This window comes from Cordyceps javanica, chromosome 3 (assembly GCF_051103115.1).
Source record: "Cordyceps javanica chromosome 3, complete sequence".
NCBI lineage: Eukaryota > Fungi > Ascomycota > Sordariomycetes > Hypocreales > Cordycipitaceae > Cordyceps > Cordyceps javanica.
The window spans coordinates 1,781,068-1,805,702 of NC_139297.1; the positions used below are offsets into that span (position 1 = coordinate 1,781,068).

At 55.3% G+C, this 24,635-nt stretch overlaps 10 protein-coding genes across 10 annotated transcripts; 5 read left to right on the forward strand and 5 right to left on the reverse strand.

Annotated features, from left to right (window-relative positions):
- Positions 1-953: 953 nt before the first annotated feature.
- Positions 954-2,908, forward strand: V2A60_004745 (phosphate transporter; the record flags this gene model as incomplete). The annotated part of the gene is made up of 3 exons (XM_083256059.1): positions 954-1,032; positions 1,105-2,556; positions 2,613-2,908. The coding sequence occupies 3 exons, from the start codon at positions 954-956 to the stop codon at positions 2,906-2,908; spliced, it is 1,827 nt and encodes a 608-aa protein (XP_083112185.1).
- A 134-nt stretch (positions 2,909-3,042) lies between these two features.
- Positions 3,043-4,428, reverse strand: V2A60_004746 (FAD-dependent oxidoreductase; the record flags this gene model as incomplete). The annotated part of the gene is made up of 1 exon (XM_083256060.1): positions 3,043-4,428. The coding sequence occupies one exon, from the start codon at positions 4,426-4,428 to the stop codon at positions 3,043-3,045; it is 1,386 nt and encodes a 461-aa protein (XP_083112186.1).
- Positions 4,429-5,672: 1,244 nt separating this feature from the next.
- Positions 5,673-5,978, forward strand: V2A60_004747 (uncharacterized protein; the record flags this gene model as incomplete). The annotated part of the gene is made up of 1 exon (XM_083256061.1): positions 5,673-5,978. The coding sequence occupies one exon, from the start codon at positions 5,673-5,675 to the stop codon at positions 5,976-5,978; it is 306 nt and encodes a 101-aa protein (XP_083112187.1).
- A 275-nt stretch (positions 5,979-6,253) lies between these two features.
- On the reverse strand, positions 6,254-7,818 carry V2A60_004748 (uncharacterized protein; the record flags this gene model as incomplete). Its single annotated transcript, XM_083256062.1, has 2 exons — positions 6,254-7,460; positions 7,532-7,818. 2 exons carry the CDS (start codon positions 7,816-7,818, stop codon positions 6,254-6,256), a joined length of 1,494 nt encoding a protein of 497 aa, XP_083112188.1.
- A 645-nt stretch (positions 7,819-8,463) lies between these two features.
- V2A60_004749 (uncharacterized protein) lies at positions 8,464-10,026 on the forward strand (the record flags this gene model as incomplete). Its single annotated transcript, XM_083256063.1, has 1 exon — positions 8,464-10,026. One exon carries the CDS (start codon positions 8,464-8,466, stop codon positions 10,024-10,026), a length of 1,563 nt encoding a protein of 520 aa, XP_083112189.1.
- A 227-nt stretch (positions 10,027-10,253) lies between these two features.
- V2A60_004750 (uncharacterized protein) lies at positions 10,254-12,481 on the reverse strand (the record flags this gene model as incomplete). Its single annotated transcript, XM_083256064.1, has 9 exons — positions 10,254-10,459; positions 10,514-10,649; positions 10,740-10,787; positions 10,941-10,953; positions 11,010-11,487; positions 11,551-11,620; positions 11,678-11,722; positions 11,778-12,364; positions 12,418-12,481. The coding sequence occupies 9 exons, from the start codon at positions 12,479-12,481 to the stop codon at positions 10,254-10,256; spliced, it is 1,647 nt and encodes a 548-aa protein (XP_083112190.1).
- A 1,055-nt stretch (positions 12,482-13,536) lies between these two features.
- On the forward strand, positions 13,537-14,316 carry V2A60_004751 (uncharacterized protein; the record flags this gene model as incomplete). Its single annotated transcript, XM_083256065.1, has 2 exons — positions 13,537-13,795; positions 13,853-14,316. 2 exons carry the CDS (start codon positions 13,537-13,539, stop codon positions 14,314-14,316), a joined length of 723 nt encoding a protein of 240 aa, XP_083112191.1.
- Positions 14,317-14,985: 669 nt separating this feature from the next.
- V2A60_004752 (uncharacterized protein) lies at positions 14,986-19,134 on the forward strand (the record flags this gene model as incomplete). The annotated part of the gene is made up of 6 exons (XM_083256066.1): positions 14,986-15,321; positions 15,386-16,826; positions 16,879-17,674; positions 17,724-18,319; positions 18,370-18,756; positions 18,833-19,134. The coding sequence occupies 6 exons, from the start codon at positions 14,986-14,988 to the stop codon at positions 19,132-19,134; spliced, it is 3,858 nt and encodes a 1,285-aa protein (XP_083112192.1).
- Positions 19,135-19,263: 129 nt separating this feature from the next.
- V2A60_004753 (oxygenase MpaB family protein) lies at positions 19,264-20,166 on the reverse strand (the record flags this gene model as incomplete). Its single annotated transcript, XM_083256067.1, has 1 exon — positions 19,264-20,166. The coding sequence occupies one exon, from the start codon at positions 20,164-20,166 to the stop codon at positions 19,264-19,266; it is 903 nt and encodes a 300-aa protein (XP_083112193.1).
- An 858-nt stretch (positions 20,167-21,024) lies between these two features.
- V2A60_004754 (uncharacterized protein) lies at positions 21,025-22,372 on the reverse strand (the record flags this gene model as incomplete). Its single annotated transcript, XM_083256068.1, has 3 exons — positions 21,025-21,817; positions 21,904-22,084; positions 22,135-22,372. The coding sequence occupies 3 exons, from the start codon at positions 22,370-22,372 to the stop codon at positions 21,025-21,027; spliced, it is 1,212 nt and encodes a 403-aa protein (XP_083112194.1).
- Between the last annotated feature and the right edge of the window lie 2,263 nt (positions 22,373-24,635).

Genomic DNA, 24,635 nt, shown 5'->3' on the forward strand with positions numbered 1-24,635 from the left:
TACTTAGTAGTCGTACCAGTAAGTTGCGACGGGTGAGTTGGGGCGGGAGGGCTGAGTCGCGGATCCTGCCAATCCCAAGCCAGACACGCGCCCATGGACGCTGTCCGAGTGAGGGCAGCAGCGAAAAAAAAAAAAACTTTGGCTTCTCTCAGTCTTCGGCGAGTCCAGAGGTTCGAGACGGGGGAGGGTCCTCTCTTGCCAGTACACCTCTTATTACACCCCCTCCTTGATTGGCACAGACCGGAACCACCAGCAAAGGAACAAGAAGAACGACTCGGTCTCGTGCGGCTGCAAGCCAGAGACTAACTACTTACTTAGAGTTGCCTTGCCTTGCTGTGACCCGTATGTTACTGGCGCGCAAGCCCACCCCCCGTTGATGACCTGCAAAGCCCCTCGCAGCCCCAATGGAGGATCTCAACCTCTGAGGCGCGAGGGACGATCCCACGTGTGCGATCCCAGATGGATGAATGGCTCGCCCCGGGGTAATAAGTGGTGCTTTGCCAAGCGTTTAAGCTTAAAAGGTCCGTATTAGTGGCGCATCGCTAGTGCCACTTCCGGGCCAGCTAAAGCGTGCCATTTTCGAAAACCGGCCTCGCCTCCGGCGCAGACGCCCATCGCATGAAGAATCCTTGGAAAGCACTATTCCCTTCGGTGTCCGTTTTCTGAAATGGTAGGGGTCATGACAGCCTGTCATGTCGTGCACATGCGACAAACTTCTCGTTATGGGGTTCGCTATTGAAACGCCACACGGCTCTAGATGGGTCGGGGCTGCCTGCAATGCGAAGCTGCTCCGTCACATTGACTCACTATAAAGACGATTCCGTGCCCAAACAGTTGACGATTTCCTCCCTCCTTGCTCTCCCCGTGTCAATCAGGCTACTCTCATCATCCTACCGCCCAAAAGTCGACTCTTCTGGTCCGAGTTTGGAAGAAGCCAACAGCAGTTCGTCAAGATGGTTCTCCACGAGTACACTTACATCTTTGCCATTGGCACTTGCTTTGCCCTCCTCGAGGCATTCAACAACGGTGCCAGTACGTTGTGGCCGCCCTCAAAACCCGCCCGCCGTCTTGGCGTTTCACTAACAACATGCCTCTCTCTCTTAGATGATGTCGCCAACGCCTGGGCCACGAGTGTTTCCTCCCGATCCATCTCATACAGAGCCGCCATGGTTCTCTGCCTAGTCTTTGAGATGCTTGGCGCCGTCGCCGTCGGTGCCCGCAGCGCCACCACCATCAAGAACGGCATCATTCCCGTCTCTGCCTTCCAGAACGATGCTGGTGTGCAGCTCCTCGCCTTTGCTTGTGCCTCTGCCGGTGCCTCCATGTGGGTGATGTGGTGCACGCGCAACTCTGCCCACGTCTCTTCCACCTACTCCCTCATCTCCTCCCTCGCTGGTGTCGGTGTCGCCACCGTTGGTGCCGGCGGCGTCCAGTGGGGATGGAACAAGGGCTCTGGTCTCGGTGCCATCTTCGCCGGTCTGGGTATGGCTCCTGCCATTTCCGCCGCCTTTGCCGCCATCATCTTCATGCTCATCAAGGTCACCGTCCACATGCGCAAGAACCCCGTCCCCTGGGCTGTCTGGACCTCCCCCTTCTTCTTCCTCATTGCCGGCACCGTCTGCACGCTCTCCATCGTCTACAAGGGCTCCCCCCGCCTGGGTCTCTCCAAGAAGCCCGCCTGGTACATCATCGCCGTCACCCTCGGTGTCGGCTTCGGCCTCTTTGTCCTGTCTGCCCTCTTCTTCGTGCCCTACGTCCACGCCAAGGTTGTCAAGAAGGACTACAACCTGCGCTTCTGGCACGTCATCTATGGCCCCATGCTCTTCTGGCGCCCTGCTCCCCCCGACGCCGAGCAGGCCAGGGTCCCCAACTACCACGTCATCCAGCATGACACCCCCGAGACGGAGAGTGAGACCGATGTCCGCCCCCCCAGTGACAACCTCAAGGGTCAGGACGATGCCGCCTTTGCCAGCAAGGAGGTCGACAGACCCGGTAACAGAAAGCTCATCCTTGCCGAGTGCAACCAGGAAGGTTACCAGAGACTGATGCGCGAGGCTCTCGAGGCTCACCACGCCCGTCTTCGCCAGAGCCGCGGCCCCCTGGGCTGGGCCATGCGCACCCTCCACAACAACCCCATGGGTGCCGGTTCCATCCACGAGACTGCCAACCTCATCACTCTCTGCAAGCGCGTCCCCGCCCTGCTGGTCTGCGCTCTCCTCTACGGTGCTCACTACGACATCCACACTGCCCAGGTTGGTATTGAGGGAACCCCCGAAGGCCAGCGCATGGCTCGCGTCTACGACCACGCCACCAAGTACCCCAACGAGGTCGAGTACCTCTACTCCTTTGTCCAAGTCATCACCGCCTGCACTGCCTCTTTCGCTCACGGTGCCAACGATGTCGGCAACGCCGTCGGTGTCTGGGCTGTCATGTACGCTGCCTGGTCTACTGGCAAGGCTGCCGGCGCCAAGGCTCCCGTCCCACTGTGGCAGATTGCCGTCATGGCCCTCACCATCTGCTTTGGTTTCATCACCTATGGTTACAACATCATGAAGGGTAAGCTCACCGCGTCTCTCCCCTGCGCCCGCCAAACATACTAACTGTCTCACTAGTCATGGGCAACAAGATTACCTACCACTCTCCTAGCCGTGGTTCCTCCATGGAGCTGGGCGCTGCCATTACCGTCCTCATCTTCTCCCAGTACTCGCTTCCCGTCTCCACCTCGATGTGCATCACTGGTGCCACCGTCGGTGTCGGTCTGTGCAACGGTACCCTCAAGGCCGTCAACTGGAAGCGTGTCTTCCTCCTGGTTTTCTCGTGGTTCATGACCATTCCTATTGCCGGTCTCATTGGTGGCTGCCTCATGGGCATCATGCTCAACGCTCCTCACTTTGGTAGCACCCGATAAATTGCGACGCTCCTGAGTTTATTGTAAATGGAGTTTTGATTTGTTAAATACCAAAAAGATTGTTTAGAGTTTTTTTTTTTTGCATATTTTACATAGTACATGGGTAATATATTATACAATATCTGAACTTTTTTTCAAGACCGCTCCTCCATCTGCCCTCGTTGACGATCCATTTGCGCCGCCATCTTTCTCTTGAGAGGCGGAATGGCACTGACGAGCCTAAGCCCGCTGCGCATTGCCGTCATGGCGAGCCAGCCCGTGAGGCCGGGTTTGTAGATGGCATCGTCCTTGTTGAAGCGCTCGAGCGACTTTTCGACGCGCTCCCACGCATAGGCGTGCATCTCCTTTTCGTAGCCGGCCACGGCCTCGACGACGGCAATCGCGCCGCCACCGGCGCCGGCCGCGCGCACCAGCTGATCGCCCAGGATGCGGGCGTCGAGCAGGGCCGTGTTGGCGCCGACGCCCAGCCCCGGCGTCATGGTGTGGATGGCGTCGCCGAGCAGGGTCACGTTGGTGCTCGTCCAGGGCGCGACGCGCTCGGTGGTGCGTATGCTGAGCGCGAAGCTCGTGCGCGGGTCCGACAGCTCAAAGAGGCGCCGCAGGCGCGGGTGCCAGGCGGCGGTCCGCTCGCGCAAAAAGGCGTGGATGGCGTCGCCGTCCATGGCCATGACGTCGGCCGGCACGCGGTCGCCGTGCGCGCCAAAGCCCAGCAGGACGTAGTCGCGCGTGTTGTCAAAGTGGGCGCCGGGCCAGGCCGCGACGAGCGCCGCGTCGGTGCCGCCGACGGCGCCGGGTGTCGGCCTGTGTCGCTCGTCCCAGGGAAACTCCATGACGTGGATGATGGTGCTGTCGCCGCGGGGCGCCTGCACCATGGTCACGCCGCGCATCATCCGGGGCGTCAGCAGCGCGCGCGTCTCGTCGTTGAGCGGCGCCTTGGCGCCCAGCCCGTAGAGGCCGGACTCGCGAACGACGGCGTGGGGGAGGTACTGCCGGCGCGTGGGCGAGTTTGTGCCCTCGGCGCCCACGAGCACGTCGCCCGTCTCGGAGGAGCCGCCGCCGTCGTCGTCGGCGAAGTGGGCCGTCACCGTGCCGTCCTCCTCGTTGCGGACGTAGTGCGAGAAGCGCCGGCCGAAGCGCACGCGGTCCTCGAGCCCGGTCAGGAGCAGCTGCCGGAGCGTCATGCGGCTGACCGAGTACTCGGCGGCGACGCCGTCGGCAGAGGCCCTGCCGAAGCCGTCGATGCTGACGAGCTCCCGCAGCTGCTCCGTCAGCACGTTGAAGTAGTCGGGCGCCGCGGCGGCCGTGCCCTGGAAGACGGAGAAGAGGTCGTCGGGGATGCAGGCGGCGAGGCTCCGCGCGCCCTCGGGGGAGATGCCCACCCGGTAGCCCTGGAGGCCGTCGCTGCGCGTGCGGTCGCGCTCAAACACGGTGAAGGACACGTCGGCCCCGGATTTTTTCAACGCCTGCGCCAGGGCGAGGCCACCTGTGCCGGCGCCGATGATGAGGACGCGGAGTGTCATGTGTGACGGTATAAATGGGTATAAATCGTGAAAAAAAAAAGAATAAAAAGAAGACGAGTATTTGAGAAACTAGTTTTTGATAGCGAGCGTCCAGAGAGAACCCTCCCGGGGTCAGACAATTTATATGTATTTTTCAAAGAATATTCACCAGCGACAACTCCGGACTGAGACGGAGCCGACCGGCCCACCAGTCGCCGTCTCATCGACGCTAAATCGCAAAGCTAACCCAAAGTGGAACTCGGTCGCTCTTCAGCTTGTCGCGGCCGAAAAAGCAGACTCAGCCCTACGTAATCCTTTCCTTTTTTTTTCCCTTTCTGCCTGATTATTTCCCTCGTTTGTCTCTGATCTGACTCATGTGATCCCGGCGGTTGTCGAGATGGGATGACGACGTTCTTCACGTGCCAGAGGGAGCCAGGGGGGGGGGGCAACAAGAGAAATGGAGAGGCAAAGATGCCTCCTCCTTCATGCCCAACGTCGCCGAGTCCAGCCCTTTTGCCGGAATCCGCTTCCCGGCCGACCCGCGGCGGCGCACACGTTTGACGCATGCGCACGCAACGGCTGCAAGCCTGCCCAACCGGCCCCCCCCCCCGTTGGAAGACGACGGCCAATGTGTCACGGCATTGAAGCCTTGTCTCAGCCTCACTTTCTTTTTCCCCCCTCTCTCTACTGGCAGTTGGGCAAGTTTTGCGGACGCCGCCTGCTGCTGCTGTGGTACCTGGCAGCAGCGCACATTGCAGCGTTGCAGCGTTATAGATTTCGTGCTTTAGGCCAATTGTTTTTTTTTTCTTTTTTCTTACTTTTTTTTTTCTCCCGCCTTTCGCCTGACGCCAAGTCTGTTTTCTAGAGGTCAAAAAAATTTCATCATGGCGAACAAAAAACCCCCCCTTCCCTGAGGCGAAGGGGGCAGGCAGTTTTGCTCGCCTCACCAAAATCACGCCCACGCGAAAAAAAAAAAAAAAAAAACTCTTCTCGTCGAGTCGCACGGCGTCGGGCGCTGCTGGTTATAGGATACATATAAGTAGGCGGTCGATGGGCATACGCGCTGGGTAGGGTGAAGCGGTATGAGTAGGCATCAGTAACATGAAGACATCTAAATCTAATCGGCTTTTACAAACCTCCACCTTGTTGAGGCACAGGACACAAAGTAAGAACAAATAACTGACTGTTTTGTCGCCATCTAACCTATGCTACCCCTACTAAGTCATGTTAGCACCCGCCAAGCCGCACCGCAACACCTCCCAGCCATGTCGGAGCAGGCCCGTCTTACTGTCCTGACGGCCCAGATCGCGCAGATGCACCAAGAGATGGAGTACTGGCGGCATCATGAGCAAAATGTCATCGCTCAGCTAAATGCGGCCATGCGTAACCTGCAGCAGTACACTCGCCATGGCCAATTCCCCGACCCCATCGTCTCGGCGGCCGTCAACAACCACTCGATAGCGCTCAACCAGATACGGCAAAACATGGCAAGACTGCAGGCAAGAAAGTCGGCCGCCGAAGGGGAGTACAACCAGCTGTTGCGGCGGGTTGGGCCTTTCCAGGGGCAATGAGGGAAGCTGGGGTAAGATGGAAAGCCGCGGGCGACGACTCTGCCAAGTCTCACGAGCCCCTTTTCCCTTCCAATGAAGGAGTACACTGGTTTACCCTGAGAATAGGGAAAAGGGTGGAGATTTGTACATGGTGTCAATAAAGGAAAGTCGCCAGACCTGGCGTAGTCGTCAGAGAAAATGAGAAACGATCAAGAAGAAAACGCACAAGAACGAAACGTCGGGCAAAGGAACATGTGTATGACCCCCCCTCCCCATATGATAGGCTGTAGACAATGTTAATACAGGAAATTTCCATCGAGCATCATAGTGTCGCCGTATCTGTCCGAGTCAACGGACGACAGAGGCGAGCTCTCGGGCGAGGCAGGAAACAAGGGAGAGTCTTCAAGCTCAGTCTCGAGTTGATAGTAACGCACGCGAGACATGCTAAACGTCATGTCGGAGAGAGTGAGGCGCGCAGCTTCGCATTCTTTAGAGCTCTTGTCCAAATTTCTGAGGTGTCTGTCAATAAGGTCACCAAGGTAGTCCTTCTGAATGGCTAGCCTCCTGACAAACTCGGCCTTGTGTTCTGGGTCCTCAAAGAACCGCTTTAGCATGTAAGAAACGGTGTGATCGTGCTGTGCCCCCCAGAATTTGTCGCAGAAGTAGGCCGTGGCCAGCAGATCCGGGGCCCGCAGTATGGCGGCGAAGGGAAGGCGGCTCTCGTTGTCCAGGTAGTATTGCAGATGCTCGTGGTACGCGTGTTCGGGCGTGACCGCCTTTAGGAACTCGCTCCAGAGGCACCCCTCCTCCCGCTGCTCGGCGTCCGATTTGACGTTCAGTATCCATTGTGCCGGCAGGCAGAGCTGGCGCGGCACAATCTCCGTCCAGGCCCAGTCGGTGATGGCCTGGATGTTGCCTTGGCCGTCGATGAATATGCCGCGGCTGGGGTCGGGGCCCCTGAGCAGCGTGAAGCCCGCGTCTTCCCGCCAGAAGGAGCAGTTGGCATCCTCGACGTCACGGGATACAGCATCCATTGCGAACATCTCGCGACGGATTTCTTCTCTCGGATCTCTGTCGGCAAACATTCTTTTCAGGTCAGGCCAGCCGTGGACGGCCGCGAGATGATGCTGAATGGAGTCCCAGGCAGTGTTCAAGGGAGGCCGGACGCGGGCTTCGCCATCTCTATTAGAAAGGAAAGAATCCCAGCCAGAGACGGAAGGACCAATATGCGTCTTTGTGTCGTCCGACTCATCTGGATACAACGATCCAGTAGTGGGAAATTTGAGTTTTTGAAGCTGCGCAAGCACGTCCGCGTATTGAGACAGAAACCTGGCCCGTTTCTCCCGAGTCATCATTTCGATATCCTGAAGATGAGCTGGCGTTCCGGGAGACCTATCTATGATTATATAGGACTGGGTCGTCTCGGGATCCGTCGTCAGGATCTCGTCCTTTCCGTAGGCGTGAACAGAAGGGACTGGAATCGTTGTGTGCTGTTGAATATACCTAAGCCAGTTGGTGAGCCAAAACGAGTCACAGCAGATATTGGGGAGGGGAAGGGGGTAGACACTACACACTTGATTGTTGCTGCTTCACTTCTGACCAGGTCCCAGTCATTCCTGACCGTCGTCGGAACGGGTATGCGAACCCGCCACTCCTTTTCATCGTCCGGAAACGTGACATCCACGGACAAATACGTATAGTCTATGTTTTTGTACCGAGAGACGCGACAGAACTTGTTGTCATTGTGACGAGCAGCCAGCGCCTTTACCAGTTCCATGCTGACCTTGTCGCGGAATGCGTGGAGCCGCGCATTGACTTGAATGGCTTCGAGCGGGCAGGCAGGCGAAGGAGCGGTAGACATGCTGCGAGGACTTGTGGTTGGTGCTCTTGGTTTGAATCAACCAAATGTCCTCTTGAAGAGCAAGAAAAGACGGTTTAAATAGTCTCTAGGAAGCCCGCCACCTGGGAGCGGCTACCTTGGTCCTGGCCACATTGACCTCGTGCTGTTGTACCAGCATTGGACAAGGTGACACTGGCGGTATACACGTAATATGACTGAAACCGGCATACTTTGGGACAGTGATGTAATTTGTGCTAAAAGAACATTACAATCACCGAGATTAGAGACTGCAGTGTTACAGCCATAGGTTTGAGTCTCCGTGTTGTCCTACTTACATGAGTTGTGATGGATAGACTCCAGCCCCCCCCTCGGCCCTGAATATGCCCAGACAGAACCGAGTCGCTGGAAAATTATACATCATAGTCAAATCTTGCCAGTAATGATGAAAAGTTCATTACGCGAATGGCAAACCTCAAGTTAAAGCGCTGGTGGTTTATAGTGGAGATGCCCACGGAGCCAACAGCAAAGTAAGCTTATTTATTATGCCGCCATCGCGACCAGCCTTCTCCTCCCGTCATCATCATCGCACCAGGGTCATCCCATCATGGACGCGCCTCGTATCGTGCACCCTCGCGCAGCCACAGGACCCCCCCTCGTGCGCCCGCCATGGTAAACGTCGCTGGTAGGAGCAAAGGATGTGCCATCTGCCGGCGGCGCAAAGTCAAGGTTCGCAGAGATTCCCCCCCCCCTCTTCCTGTGCGCGTTCGCGGCTCTCTGCGAAAACGATCGGCAGCTCACGCTAGAGAACACCAGTGCGACCTCGGCTTCCCGCAGTGCCAGCGCTGCGTCGACTCGCGTCTCGCGTGCCCCGGGCCGCGCCTCGGGGCCTTCTTCGTGCACGCCCGGGCGGCACCGGCTACGGCTACGGCCGTCGTCGCGCAGGAGCTGGTGGTGCAGCGGACGCTCGTATGCATGCCGCCGCCGCCGGCCACGGCTGCGCTCGCGGCCTGTCGCGCCGACGCCTTTGACCAGCTCTTTGTGTCGCACTTTATCGATTCTTTTGGCCTTCCCAGGAACGTGGCCACGGGCCCGACGTGGCTCGAACGATTGCCGTCGTTTCTGGGCGCCGGCAGTAGCAGCAGCAACAGTCGCGGTGACCATAACAGCGCCTTGGTCACGGCGTCCATCCGCTCCGCGGCCATGCTGAGCTATGGCACCTGGGCTTGCGACGAAGCCATCCGGGCCGGCTCGTATCACTGGTACGCCCGCGCCCTCGGACAGCTGTATCACTCGGTCGGACGGCAGAGCAAGCAGCGGGATGGGACGCTCGAGATGGCGGTCTGCGCGGCGGTGATGCTCATCCACTTTGAAACGTGGGCGGGCACGTCGCGCAACGCCTGGGTGCACCACGTCAGGGGCGCGGCCTCGCTTCTCGAAGCGGCCGGACCGGAGGCGTGCCGCAGAGGGTTCTTGCAGTCGGTGTTTAGCCACCTCCGCTTCCAGGCCTTTCTTGTGTCGATGCAGGAGAGTACCGTTCACGCGTTTGCGGAACCTCGGTGGTTGGAGGTCCCCTTTCGAGAGCAGGGCAAGACGCTTTTTGATGAGCTAGTTGATGCCCTTTTCGCGGTGCAGCGGTGTCTTTTTTTCGTGCAGAAAAATGTCGAAACAGGCGAGGAGAAGAGCAATGAACCATTGATGGATGCCAGGCTCTTGATTCACGCTGCGGCAGACCAGCTGGCTGTGTGGAACGGAAAATACATGACCTTTCTGCGACCAGCTTCGTGGATTGGCAAAGCCCACGAAAGCAAGTTGGCCTTGCCTGAAAACACGGATGCAATAGATTCCAGCGCTGCCGCAACGTCATTGCCTGGTCTCCCCGAGGCAGCGCTCGTATCCCTTTTCCACGCAGGGCGGCTCGTCGTCGCTCGGCTGGCATCCCTGACAGCTGCTGGTGTACCTGACACGGCGGAGGAAGACTCCAAAATTGTTTTGCAAGCGAGCAGTTTCAGCAGGCAAGGTGACTCTACACCGACTACCAAAGTCCGACCGTTCATGATGCTCCCAGGTCTCAAAATTACCAGCCTCTGGAGTCCCTTGCCAGAGTTGCGCGCCCAGGCGCATGCACTGTTGCTTGACGAGCAAATATTAAGTAGCCCAATGGCAGATATTGCACTCACATCAGAGGGCTATTTCTCACATGTGGCGACTTTATTCTACATCCACCGATAGCCGGTCGGTTTCCTCAATAAATCCTCGTATTGCTGTCCTAGTTTGAGTAGCTAATCTGTCTGTCTGTCTGTATTGATAAGCTTTGGTGTTTCATAATATAGCTAAAGGCGGGATAAAAGCAATAGCAAATTATCAATAGTCGTTTTTTGAAATCTTTTTGCTGAAAATTGACTTCAGTCCTTTCAGCAAAATGCCCGCGCTTTCGCGGCATCCGAACGCTCCGGCATCTACTCATCGAGCGCTATAGTTGTTCGTCCAATTTCAGCTCCGCCCAGGAGCATACGAAAGACCAAATGTCCAGAGTCATCGCTGAGTCGGGTATGCACCGTCATCACAACTCTGTAGTACACCTTGCCATTTATGTTGCGCTTCTCGGCCTCAAGAAGATGGTCCAGACCAATTCGGAAGCGAACAGCGCCCACAATTTCGACACCTGGGTCTCAAATAAGTAAGTGAAACAGCTGTGAGCAACCGAGAGGACGCTTACGTGGATTCTCAATCGTGTCTGGAGGCTCATCCAAGTTGCAAGAGAACAATTTCAGACGACAATCATGGGCCTTGGTACCAGATACGTATTGGCTTACGTCGCAAATCATTTCGGCGTCCCTGTCGATCTTTGCACCCTATGTTACAGTGTTGTTAGCTGGCTGAAAATTCAATTATCTTCGTCTTGGCAAATTCAGGGGCGCGACATCTATAAATGGATAACGTACCTTGCTGATCTGCCACTCCATGAAACCGTCTAAGTGCTCAAGCCCATCCTATTGACATGTAAACACTCTCCTAAGACTGCGATCGTAGTCAGAATGATACGAAGGCAGATAAGGCTTGGTAAACCTGAAGCCATAATGCCGGCGACATTTTCTCTCTCGAACAATAGAGCCTTCTAGCCCTCGCAGGACAGCGCCACACACAATTGCGGACCATCTTCACGTTTCGTTAGCATGGCTTCTTTTTTCCTTCCATATCTTGAAGCTACTTACGCTCCAGAGACGGGCGTAGTGAAGCGGATGTTATTGTCTAAGCACCAGCTTTGCACGGATTCCACAAGGTACGGGGATGATGCGAAGCCACCCACCAGTGCAATAGTGTCGATAGAGACCTCTCCCACTTCATCGGCTTGCTGAACTTGATTTTCAATCAAGCTGAGAACCTTCTGTACGGCAGGGTCAAAAAGTTCCTTCAAGTCTTGGTAGGTAAGCAGGACGGAGGAGGAACTTCTCTCATAATATTTATCCATGGCGTGGCTGCATTTAAGCTTGTGCATGCGGAGCGATAATCGAAAGGCCCTGCGGCTGGAGTCATTTCGACTGAAATCCTTCTTTCTTTGTTCGAATTGATTCATAAAGGCGCTTCCAGGCCCAATCAAACCGGGCTCCAAGGACGTAAATGCTTCACCAAATCGGTCGCTCATGAGCTTGAAAAAGTTTCTGTCGATAAATGTTGCTCCGCATTTGCCGGCTGCAGAACGAATGAGTTTCCGTGAAATAAAGAAGAATTACCCAAAATATCGCATTTGCTTACCGACACCGACAGCAATTTCTCTGAGTTTAAGCAAAGGTTGCACTTCTTCAATCTCATAAGTGGTAATGTCCTATGGCAGTCAGCATCGATCGATACACTTGGCTGCTCGCATACAACACAAACTTACCACTGTTCCACCGCCACAGTCACAGACCATAACTCCATTTCCTTTCTAAGTGGAATGTTAGTATTTGCACCCGATTGACTCGAGAATAGAATTTGCCAACCTGCACAAAAGTATCCAAGCGTCGAATGCTCGACTTGAGAGTATAGTGAGCAGCCGCCTCCGGCTCTGATATCAGCATTACCGAATCAATGGGCCTGCTGCCGAAACCGGCATCCACAGCGGCACATTTCGTCAAGAGTCTGGCCTTTTCGCTCCAAGACGCTGGAACAGTAAGCCAGAATTCGACGGGTAGCTCATCGAGGTTTAATGATCCAAATAATTGACTCTTGGACTTCTCGAACATGTTATAAAGCAGTCTCAGATATTCTGTAGCAATAAATCTGGCCGATTTTCCTTCGGGCAGTCGCATCAGTCCGTCTGTACTGTCGCTATACACGTCCGGGTCATCAAAGTCAGAAAGTAGGGTAGATTCGTCAAGAAGTAGTTTTGTCATGGAGTATGATTCCATTTCAGGCTCTACTTGATATCCCCAGGCGTTGGAACCAAGATCTTCATTCTCTTCCGCCAACGCAATTCGGGTTGGGGCTTTGACACTGTGCCCAGCTTCGTGAGAAAATGCGCCAGGATATTTCGTCCAATAGACAATATCCTGTTGATCAGCTGCATTTGACAAAGCGAAACTAATTCCTATTATTTACATGTCAGTGTGGTTTAGGGTTTCGTTAGTAGAATATACGTACCGGAGTATGTTGTTCCATAATCGACGCCTACAATGAGCTTGAGACGATTGGCAGTGGACGGCATGATTGATACTCTTATGAGTGAAGAGTAAAAAGAGAATTGGGAAAGTCGCGAAGCTGCTAGAGAAGTTGAAAGGGAGAAGCCAGGACGGCACGCTGGAGCACGCCGGGTTGTATTTATAGGCAACGTGCGGACCGTGAACGATTTGGCAAACAGAGTTGCGTGCAAAGCACTGTGCCTCGTTTTCTCCGCCTTCTTTTCCGATTTAAAAGCTCTCCGAGGCTTGGGCCTGTGTGCATGTTTTACTTATCCACCCTTCTCCGTTCTGCAAAACTACTAAAGCTAATTAATAGCGACGAAAACGTCTAACAACCTAGCAACTTATCACGACTTGATGAGCGGGCAGCAAACAGTAGTCACTTATTTTGAGTTGATTTTCTATGTACATTGAAAAACATTGCTTCATTTTTAACTTGCACTTTACCCAATACGACGGCTGCCAACCAAATTCGAGAAAAAGACCTTCAAGACTCGACTTTGAAGAAATGGAGAACCATCTGCATAGCTTAGAGCTCAACGACATTGAAACAAGCAGCGACAAACATTTCGTTGAAAACGAGAGTCATGGTTCATCTGTTCTCATCACGCAGCCTTTGGTTAGCATATCTCAGTCAAGTGGCATGACGCCTGTAGTAGGAGCACGACCGCCTGATTCAGAGCAGAACTGCTCCCCCGAGCCAAGAATTCTGCACGTTGCTCTCAATTCTTACGACATGATACTAAGAATGCTGAAACATTTCAAACTCGAATTGACGCGCACTGGACGCAGGCAGAAGACTGCAATACGACGGTTGGTCGCGAAAGAACAAAGCCATGCACAGCAGATCCAAAACCTGCAGGAAACCATAGCAAAATACAAGAAAGAACTCAACAATGAGAAGGAAAATGTTCTGTCTTTTCAAACACAGATATTCGAGGTCCATTCAAAACTGAACAAAGCATACTCGAACGCCGTTTCTACTTGGAGGGCAGATGTATCGCGCGACCTGCCAGACGATGTCATCAGAAGCACCATAAACTCTTTTTTCAAGGGGGACTCTTTTTCTTGGTGCGCCGACATGTCCGTCCCAAGGATTCTTCAGAATTGCATGAATGAAACGACACTGCGAAAATGCCGCTTTGTCAACCAGACTCCGGGCTATCGCAGACAACCAGCTTACCTACGATTTGACTACTCCAAAAGGAACGAGAGCGCATCTCTGGTGCTTCTCGAGGCTGCGCTATCCTCTACCCTGTGCCAAAGATTTTTGAAGACCCCATACTTCTTCATGAGGTACGGTAGGGGGCTGGAAGAGGTCGAAGGCACGCTCGCCAAAAGTACGTCTAGCTACTACCACGCTTCGAAAGAGGTCGCATCGGCTAACTTAATTTCAGCATCTATGGAAGCTTCCGTTGACTGGAGAGTCAATACACTCAAGAGCTTGGGCAAAAACGCTTCATTAGATCCCGACGCTGCGACTGAGATGGCTCACCGTTTTGTGGAAGACTTTGGTTTCTTGCTTATAGAGATGGACAAAACAGCCTTTAGGGATTTGGTAGAGCTGTTCATCCAATTTGCCGAGATCGCTCTCAAACTTTGGTCGACCAAGACACACATCGTGGTATCGTATCCGACAGAGATCTGGGAACGTGGTTTCCATGTCGGAGACCCCTACGTTGAGTGCGAACCTGGACTTGCGGCTGCTTTGGGTGAGCAGCTCAATGGGCGTCCCGTCGGCGTTGTCCTGCGGCCATGCATCGTGTCGCAGCCCATTCAAACAGCCGGACATGAGCCTTCCCAAGTAATCTGGTCCAAAGCCATGGTATGGGTGTCTAGTGAAGAAAAGTCGAAACATTGAACCACTTGTTGGCTAAGCATCACCAGCGACCCGCGGCGTCTCAACAGATGTCTGGCTGGCCGAACAACGAGAGCTGGACAACAAAATCTTGGCTCAGCACGTATATCTTTGCTTAGCTGCACACTATCAGATTTCTTTCTATTTTATTTCTGATCCGAGAAGATAAGAAACTAGGTACTTGCTAAATACATCGCTGTTCTCTTTATCCCACCGCAATGTCGGTGCCTGCCTAATTGGGCCAACGCCGTCAGTGAGACCACACAGAATATTTGTCTTGAATTGCAAGACGCAAACTATAGACAATTATGCTGCCGCAGCTAGACCTCTTTTATGACAATCGAATCCAGCACAATTTTCTCGGCGTTGAAGATGTACGGGTTCTGTACTGCCTTTTCGGAACTAGAGGAAATGATTCATCGTAGACTCTGACTAGGCTCTCCACTCCACTCCAACATCACAAGTTCACAACCAGGCTCCCATTCCATTTAAAATCATTAGGAGCGCCTCAACGGGGGCTTTTTTTTCGTCATGCAAATAGAATCATCATCTGCTGTCACTCTGTTGATGAAATTCGTGAGCCGGACGCTACGGTGCGACCTCAACAAGTGACCTTGCCTCGGTCGTCAGCACTACAAACAGGCCACACCACTTCATCTCGCAAGCCACGCCATGGTCGCTCTGCTCAGTCGACTCTTTGGCAAGCCAGCCCCCGAGCACGCCTACACGCCAATTGAAGAGGACGATGCGGCCGCATACTCCAAAGACGCGACCAAGGCCCCCTCGCTCTTCTTTGTGTCGCCCGCGCAGCTCTGGATCGGGTCGCTCATCGCCCGCGTCAACAAGGCCGGTGAGATTGAGCAGGACTGGCTCCCGCGGTTCAGGCGCGATGCCACCGCTCTGCGCGCGCTGTTCGAGCCTCTCCGTGGCGGAGAGGGAGGAGGCGTGTGGCCCTTTCTGATGCAATTCGAGATTGGTGGCATGCTCCTCCTCGGCGCCCTGCTCGAGGTCCGTCACCTCACACTCAAGAGTCGTGCTAAGGTCACTGCGAGCTAACCTCTGTTCCGCGCAGGTCGCAAGCTTCACAGCCTCTCTCGGCGCACCGCTCATCCTGCACAGCTTTCTGCAGACACCGAGCAGCGTGCCCTTCGCGTGGGCACTCGTTGCCGCTACTATGCTCGCCACCGTCTGCGGCCGCGCCAAGGACCAGGTCTGCCGCGTGCACGCGGCGTGGATCGAGTGCATGCTGCGCGGCGTCATCTTTGAAAAGAGCCTCGGGCTCTCGCCCACGGCCCGCGCCGTCCACCCGGCCGCCAAGATTATCAACGTCAACGCCGTCGACGTCGGCTTCCTGACCAACTACGTCCTCAAGATACACGACGTCTGGAGCGCGCCGCTGCAGATACTGGGCATCGGGGTCCTGACAGTGTTTGTCATGGGCTGGACGAGCTGCGTCGGCTTCGCGCTTGTCTGTGTCATTTTCGTCTCGCAGACGACCCTGGGCAAACGCCTCGGAAAGTCGATCGGTGGCTACATTGCGCACAACGACAGACGCATTGGCTTTTTACGGGACATGCTCAACAATATTAAGAGCGTCAAGGCAAGCGCCATGGAAGATGTCTTTCAGGATAAAATTACCTCTGCCCGGAATGACGAGCTCGGGGTCTTGCGTTACTACCTGACAACCTCGTTTGCCATGTTCACCGCCATCAACCAGACAACACCTTATCTCGCAGCCTGCGCCGCATTCCTGACTTATGCCATGACCGGGAAAACATTAACGGCCGAGGTGGTCTTCCCTTGTCTCGCCTACTTTCAGCTGCTCTACCAGCCCGTCACTCTCGCTTCACTCGCTCTCTCTCGCCAGTTTTCTGTCAAGCCCTCGGTCGGCCGTGTCCGTCAATTGCTCACAGCATCCGAGTCTCGCATCAACACTGGCGATGCCCACGAAGAATCGTCTGCCGCCGTTGCTTTTGACTCTGCCACCTTTACCTGGCCATGCGATGGGAACAATACCCCCGCCCCGTTGGACGTCGGAAGCCTCGATATTCCCCGTGGCAAAACCACCGCCGTCATCGGGGCCAATGGATCCGGAAAGACGTCGTTTCTGCAGTCTATACTCGGTGAGATGATTCCGAGCAAGGGTACATGTGTCGTCAACGGCTCTGTGGCATATTGTCCGCAAGATCCGTGGATCATCTCGGGAGATCTGAGCGACAACATTGTCTTCAACAGCGCCAGAAGATTCGACCGACAGCGATACCAGCGCGTGGTGCGAGCCTGTGGGCTGGACAAGGATTTTTCGACGCTGCCTGGCGGGATTGAGCATGCTGTCGTGGGGGAAGCGGGCACAAACCTAAGCGGCGGGCAGCGCTCTCGTGTGTCCGTCGCGCGTGCTCTGTACTCTGATGCCGATATCATGCTGCTCGACGATCCCCTGTCAGCCCTGGATGCGCATGTACGCAGCGACCTCTTTGGCGCGATCCACGCGTCAGGGAAGACTGTTGTTTTGGGTAAGAGATTCATCTTTCGCGCTGGGCACTGACAGCAAGTTAATAATAATAGTTACTTTGCACACATCCTATGTCTCGCAGGTGGACCATGTCATCGTCGTTGACAGCAGCAAGATCCACTGGTCTGGCTCTAGATCCGACTTCTTTCTTCAGGACTGGGTTTCCGACTATATGCGCCACGAAAACGAAGATCACGAACCATCTGAAACTGCTCCGGCCGCAAAGCCAACGCCTCTCCAGCCCACCGTTGAAGAGTCTCCCGCCTCTGCCGACGACAGCCCTCTCGACAGCTTCTGGCAAGAAGAAGAGCGCGCCCGCGGCGCCGTCCGCCTCTCCGTCTTTGACTTCTACATCCGCCAGTCCGGCGGCGCGGGGTACGCCCTCGCCGTCGCGCTCATGACCTGTCTGCTGACGGCCGCCAAGGTGGTGTCGCAGTACTGGTTCGTGTGGTGGATCGCCGACACGTTTGGCCTCGCGCAGGGCCAGTACATGGGCATCTTCCTGGGGCTGACGCTGCTGCAGGGCCTCGTCACGGCCGCGGTGGGCGTCACCCTCGTCGGCAGCAGCCTGCGCGCCGCGAGGCGCGTGCATGAGCGGATCCTCGGAAACTTGGTCGGCGCGCCGTTATGGTTCTTCCAGCAGAACCCGACCGGACGGATCCTGAACCGCATGTCGAGAGACTTGGACTCGATGGATAGCAGGCTGATGAATGCAATTGACGGACTACTGGCAGCGGGCACAACTATGCTCGCTTCCGTGGCGATTGTTGCTTCATCCGGTGTCTACTTGTTTGCTGCTGTTGTCCCATTCTTGCTCATCGTCGGCTGGTGCCTGCAACGATTCCGAGTGTCAGTACCGACTCCTCGAACTACTCAAGCTTTGACTAACCTGCTGCAGTACCGCCAGAGAGGTGCAGAGACTCGACTCCGTCCTCCAGTCCCCCGCTCTCTCCATCGTGAGCGAGTCCCTCCGCGCACCGTCTTCCGCGCGCGCCTTTGGTGCGATCCCGTTCCTCGTCCACCGCCACGGCCGCGCCATTGACCGTCTCGCCTCGTCCAAGATCTGCCGCTCCTCGCTCGACACCTGGGTCACCTTCCGCTCCGAGATGGCCGCCGCGACCGTTTTGCTCGTCCTCGCCCAGCTCACCGTGCACGGCGTCGTTCCCCACGTCAGCGCGAGCCTGGCCCTCGGCACCGCGACGACCCTCGCGCGCAACGTCTACCTGCTCGCCTGGGCCGCGACGGATCTGGAGATCCAGCTCAACTCCGTGGAGCGTCTGCAGATTTACCACGACGGCATCCCGCGCGAGGACAGGAGGAACCCCCGCGCGGACGAGGATGGGCAGGAGCCTGAACTCGAGCGCTGGCCCGAGAACAACGCCATCCACATTGACAAGGCCCATCTCAAGTACAAGACGCGCAAGACGCCAGCTCTCGACAATGTTAATCTCAAAATCAGTCAAGGCCAAAAGGTTGGACTTGTCGGCCGAACCGGTATGCATCATATCCTGCTCCCTACCACTATTTTTTAACCTCTTCTGCAGGGTCCGGCAAATCCACCCTTTTATCTGCCATTGCCCGCCTCGTCGACATCAACGACGGCACCATCACCGTCGGCAGCGTCAACACGTCCAAGATCCCGCCTCGGCATCTCCGCAGGAGCGTCATCACCCTGCCTCAGGAGAGCCTCATCTTCCAGGGCACGCTGCGCGAAAACCTCGACCCCTACGCTCGTCGCACCGACGGCGAGATTTGGGCCGCCCTTGATGCCACGCAGATGAGCGGCGTGCTGCGCGGCAAGTACGGCGACGCGGCGCTCGTCCAGCCGCTGTCGTCCGACGGCGGCGCCGACCTGTCTGCCGGCCAGCGGCAGCTTGTCTGCGCCGCGCGAGTACTCCTTGAGCGTCCCCCTGTTCTTCTCGTTGACGAAGGTTCCGTCTCTCCCGCCTCTGCACCTTTTATCGTTCTGTGTGTCTGTTTGTACGATGCTGACCAGTCATGACACAGCTTCGGCCAATGTCGACTTTTCCTCCGACGACGCCCTGCAGCGTGCATGGCAGGCGCTTCCCGCCTCCACCACCATGATCACCATCGCGCACCGAGCCAGCTCCCTGGCGTGGATGGATCGTGTGCTCGTCATGGACGGCGGCAGGCTCGTCGAGGACGGCAAGCCGCTAGAGTTGCTCTCTGGACCCGACGACTCGTCGTCTTATTACCGAACAGCGATTGCAAAGGATGGGCCCAAGGCGGTCCAATCTGCGCGGCAGATGGCTCTCGAATGGGATAGTAAACGCAGCAACAGGGCTTGACCAAAACTTCAAGGTTTTTCAATATCAATATGTCTGACCTTGTATTGACGGTCATGAATATAATCGTAAAATAAAATCATGCACAGCTATGTCGTTACTAAATACATGTCGTCAAATGGTTGTGTTCTGCTACGCAGCTGGTGTCCCAGCCCAATGTCCCGTTTCCTTGATTCTCTTGACCGCCCGCTTCAGATCCTCCATATTCTTACGATGGTGGCTCTGGCGAACGCTCTGCGGCAGCAGTGGATACACTGTTGCCATGCCGTACGTGACGGTGCTGAACAGGGCCCTGCCCGCCAGCGTCGGCTCCATGCCGTACTCCCTGGCCAGGCGCGGGGGCAGGATATTGGCAGTGACGAGGCGTGCGAGCGGCAGGAGGGCGGCGAGCTCAAACGGCAGGTTCTCTGGGTACATGAGGTCCTGGCACAGGCTGCGGGCCTCGTCGGTGATTTTGAGCGTGGCGATGTTGTGATCCCAATAAGCCCAGAAGGCGTCGAGGCTTTCAGGCCACATCTCCGGGGGCATGCGCAGGCTGGTGCCGTAGACGGCGGACTGGCGGAACAGAGCCTCCTGGGTGGCGCGAGGCAGCTTGCCGAGGACGAGCTCGTGGACGGCGACGAGGGACACGAAGAGCGTGGCAGCCGTCCACTTGTGCAGCTCCGGGTCGTTGGCGTCGTAGCCCTCGCCGCGGACGGGTGCGTGGTATCGGTGCACGACGGAGAAGATGGTCTCCTTGTCCTCGCGAGTGCCGTAGACAGCCGCGTTCATGAAGCGCAGTGTCGTCTGCAGACGGTTCGCTACACGAGTCTTGAAGTTGGACCGCCGGTAGCTGCCGATGGCCAGGCCTGGGTGTGCCCACTGGCACAGGATGGCGAACTGGCCTCCGAGTACGAAGATGTCGTCCACGAGCACCTCACGCAGCAGCGTTGGCTCCTCGATTGTGTCGTAGATGTGAGGCCGCTTGTACTTGGTGGGCGCATCCGGTTCCGCTGCGGCGGCGCGGGCCCGCATGGTGGTGGTGTCACCGGCCATTGTCCAAGTGGAAAGCAAGCAAATGGGCGAGGTCTGGTACCAGTGCCAGTGCGTGGGTTAGGTAGCGTAGAAAAGGAACAGATGTGGGGGGTAAGAATGGTAAAAACCTGGGGAAGTGGGCATTTCCTCTCATATACTAGTTTTCAATCCAGGAATCATGGTCAGCGTAATATGCCAAGTTTTGACTTGGTCCGCGCGTGATTCGTTCGGTTATAAGAGGTCGCCGACACCATCGCCAACGGCTTTCCATGGGCTTGCGCGCCCCGCATTTCACGGCGCCGGGGTGGCATAATTGAACCCTGCGGGGGCATTTTTGACATGTGCTTGTGCTGATGATCCGTAGAAAGTGGCCTTGTTTTCTCAAGCGTTTCTGACAATTCGGGGTGCGGACTGAATGAGCATTCCGTGGCATATAGCCGACGAGACGCCGTTGTTAATAAGCGAGAAACCTGGTCCATCTTTATTAGCACAGACTTGCTCGACGGCGAAAGGTCAAACAGTATCTGGATGCGATGTGGCTCTCGATCAGCCTTGGGAGCAGATACCACAGACGGTGTCCATTCGGCTTACTACTCAGGCGCCTCCGCCGCCGTCATCACCGTCGCTTTTCCCTTCCCCTCTTCTCATCACCTTTCAGTTTCGGTCTCTTTGGCACGCTTCAGTAAGAGTACGTCATGTGATGATTTCGGCCCCGCCTCGTGGTACTTTGCTCCGATGGTATAAGTATATTGCTGCTGACTACGCTTGGGGGATATATCATTCAAACGGATTGCATGCACTGCAGATGCAAATGTAAATGCAAAAACAGAAAAAAAAAACACAAAGAATTACCCGTTGTCGATTCCATAAGCCGCACTCCTAACCCCCCAGTTCTGCTCGATTCACGGTTGTCCCAAAAGCATTGGACTGCGCGAGCTCGGCTATTTGGCCATGTTGCTGTCCCACCGAAATTGGGCCTGAGATGGCGGGACTGCTCGCACCTGGAGCGTTTGAAGCCTGGGGACCGGGCGAGGAAGTCAGTCCGGGAGAGGGCTGGCCCCAGCTTCCATGGCCCGATTGGCGTGGGTCGTATGGACTCTGTGAAGATGGCTGTGAAGATGGTGGATATGGCTGGGGAGAGCCTTGGTGATGTTGATAGGCCATGTATGGGTCGTACACGGGGAATCTTCCCTGGGGATGGTATCCAAATGGTGAGCCCTGACCCGGGTGAGGGCCTTGCTGATGGTACTGAAGCATGGGTTGGGCCGCCGCTATCGCACCAGGGCTCGTCTCGAAGGATGAATTCCTGCGACTACGCATGAAGAAGAAGACTGCCGCTCCCAAAATGGCAAGACCACCGACTCCACCAACAACGCCGCCAACAATTGCACCAGTATTGCTCTTGTTGTCGCCAGTATTGTTTTCGGTAGTTTCATTGCTCGTGCTACTTCCTGCTGAGGCGGATGTAGCCGTGGATTCGCTCGTAGACGTAGTTGTTGACGAAAGCCTCGTCCTAGACAACGACGATGTACTATCGATGGTGGTTTTTAGGAAGGGATTCGTCGCGAAAACAGTCTCGCCGGTCAAGGTCGTCGCGCAGCCCCAGACTCCAAGTGATGTTGAAGATATTAGCAGCGTGTGCAGCACACAATTTGGTGCAGTGCGATCGAAGCTGGATTGCATGCGCATGTTAACAACACACAAAATCACTAAATGAACCCTGTTCTAGGGTCAGGTATTGATTTCTGTAAATCTTACCAGCAGGCCATCTGAGGCTCAGTCTTGAGTTTTCCTGGCGAGCAGCTTCCTTTCAAGGCATCCGAAAACCCGTAGCACCCTGTAAACATGGTGCTACAAGTGGTGCCGCTCTCGCAGCAGGCTGCAAACTTGGAACCATACCCGCACGTAGCCGTTGATGTATAGCATCGCAGGGGGTAGCCTTAAAATTGTTAATCAACTTCCAGAGGGTTCAAGGCAAGCACAACGAACCATTCGAATAGAATCCGCATGTATCTGTTTTTCTGTCATAGGCGTCGGCACGAGCAGCCAGATCTCCCGGGTCTGGAATAGGAGAATCTGTAATCCTCGGGGACATCCCAAGGAGATAGTTTGAGGCTATGGCAGCGTTTGTTGGCTCGACACCATTGGGGGATTTGGGCACATAAGAGGCGGTGATAGGTTGAACTGCGAGGAGCACAGAGCTCACTGCAGCCCAAAGCGACCACATGCTGGAGATGCTGTGAGGTGACGCGACCTTTGTAGATGATGTAAGTGACGTAAGGTAGGGCTCTGGGCAAGAATTGTAATGCTGCCGCTCTATAAGGCCGACAACGATATCGGCGCTTTGCTCCTCGTCTGCTTCGAGCACACCCAAAAAAATATCACAGATGAAAGACCACGCGGGTGATGCCTATTGCGCAGAGGAGCTGGCAGTTTGTGTCTGGCACCCTGCAGCGCATAAGCCCAGCAGAAGGCTGGTTTTGCCTGTTTAGGACAAGCCAGCGGGTGCGCTGAACCACGGATGCGAGCCTAAAAGGATGACAGCCAATCAGGGCGGAAAAGCCTTTCAGCTTTACCCCAAGCCGACGCTTAACAATGGGCTGCAGTGCGAACTCGGCAAGGCTTATTCGTTTGTGCAGAGCTTTCTCACTTCGTGGGTGGAGCTACTCTGGAAGGTCGTGACTTTGACGAGAAATGCGCATCAGATGGTGGCCGAGGGATGAAATGCCACTTCGCCAGCACCTATGATGTTGAACTGAACCAAAGAAAACTTTCTCTCACGGAGGTGTACATATTATATGGTACGACAGTCGTGAGCTTTATTTTTGGCAAGTCAAACGGTGCAGGCGGCTAGGCAGAGTACGGTTGTGTTCGCTGCGAATGCCAGCCCAATCAGCAGGTCTGACAGCAAATCAGCCTTGAGCATGGTCGTAGCCGAGACCTTTGCCCATTTATAGCTCAAAGGTGGTGATGTGATGCGGTGCGCCTGCGACAGCCTGGTTCGAAGTGCTATGGATGTAAATTCAACTCTGCCCAAATGCACATGTAAAGGTCTGAAGCAGAGAACTGAGAGTTGCTTTTACCTTTTGCGGCCGGCGAGGGTGATCAATGCGCCAACATTGTCTTCTTCCCAAACTATTTTGCCGTCTGCTACCGGGCCTGTCGGCGCACCAGGGGACCTTGGCTTTTAGAGCGGGTCTGAAGTAGCTCGGGTGAACTGTCACATATTTTTAGCATCAGCGGCAACCAGTGGGCGATCTTCTGATGATTTGCGCAGGGACCTGGTCAGGCTTCATATGTACACCGTCCCTGCGAGCAGCGCACAAGATGTCTCTCTGTTGTGATATCTGGACGACGATGTCAGAACGAATTTTGACTCAAGTGTATATGATAGAAACAGAAAAGGTCTTTGAAGAGGCCGCGCTCTCTCTGTGCACTGACAAAGCTGCGCACAGCCTGTCAGCAAGTTATTTGTAGGACAGCGTGCGGCGTGCATGAAATGGCACAGGGTGCCAAGCTGCCGAGACAGGGTGGGTTGAGGAGGAGGAGGAGGAGGAGTACTCCCGGCACGGCGGTCAAGTCGAGGATAATTCTTTTGGAAGCAGACGATTTTCTGTAAACCACTGGTGATAGTATTGCAGGCCTGCATGAGAGCTGATGTTGTATCGAATACCCGAGCTGCCTGTTTGGTGTTTGATGCGAGGCAGCTCGGAGGGTGAGGATGAGGACCGAAGCGGTACGTTGCAGCGCCGAGACGTGGATGGATTCGCCGTAATCCAATATAGACGTTCCTCACTGCCCATTTTAGTCAATGTTGCAAGGTTGCAGTGCCTCCACTCGGTAGGCCGGCCTGCAGCGGGCGTGGTAGGATGATCTGAGCTATTGCAATCTAGGTCCCCATCGATGCAGACGGGAGCGTGGTCCGCGCTACAGGGGTCGGATCAGTCGGCGACGGGATGAGTGAATTTTTCCTCCTTCCTCCGAGCATTGCAATTTTATTTTCTCTTTTTCAGCTGGAGGATGGCACGGGGTGAAATTGGCAGCAAACAATGCCGAATTGGATGGGCGGATGGGTGGCGTGGATTGATGATGCAGATGCAGCAAAACGGATTGATGAATTGGGGGCAAGACTTATTAAGTGGCGAGCGGCCGAGATGTGCGGCCAATGACAAGCTAGCACTGGACAACTGGAGACACGCCGAGTTGTATAGCAAAAGCTGCAATTGCCAATGAGCAATCCACAAGAGCAGCAATACATTGCAATTGTGGAGTGCGGTATTTGACTCGCAATTGTCTACCTGAAGATTGACTGGTCCTATATTTCCAGGGTCCAGATCTTTTCGGACCATCGAGGTACAGCAATTGCATGAGGATTTGCTCGAGGATACCAGAGGACCCACCGAAACATCAGTTCTTGCAAACCCACCAGGGGACCAAGTAACCCTGCTGCCTGCCTGCATGCCTGCCACTCGTTCGACAAGCAACGACAC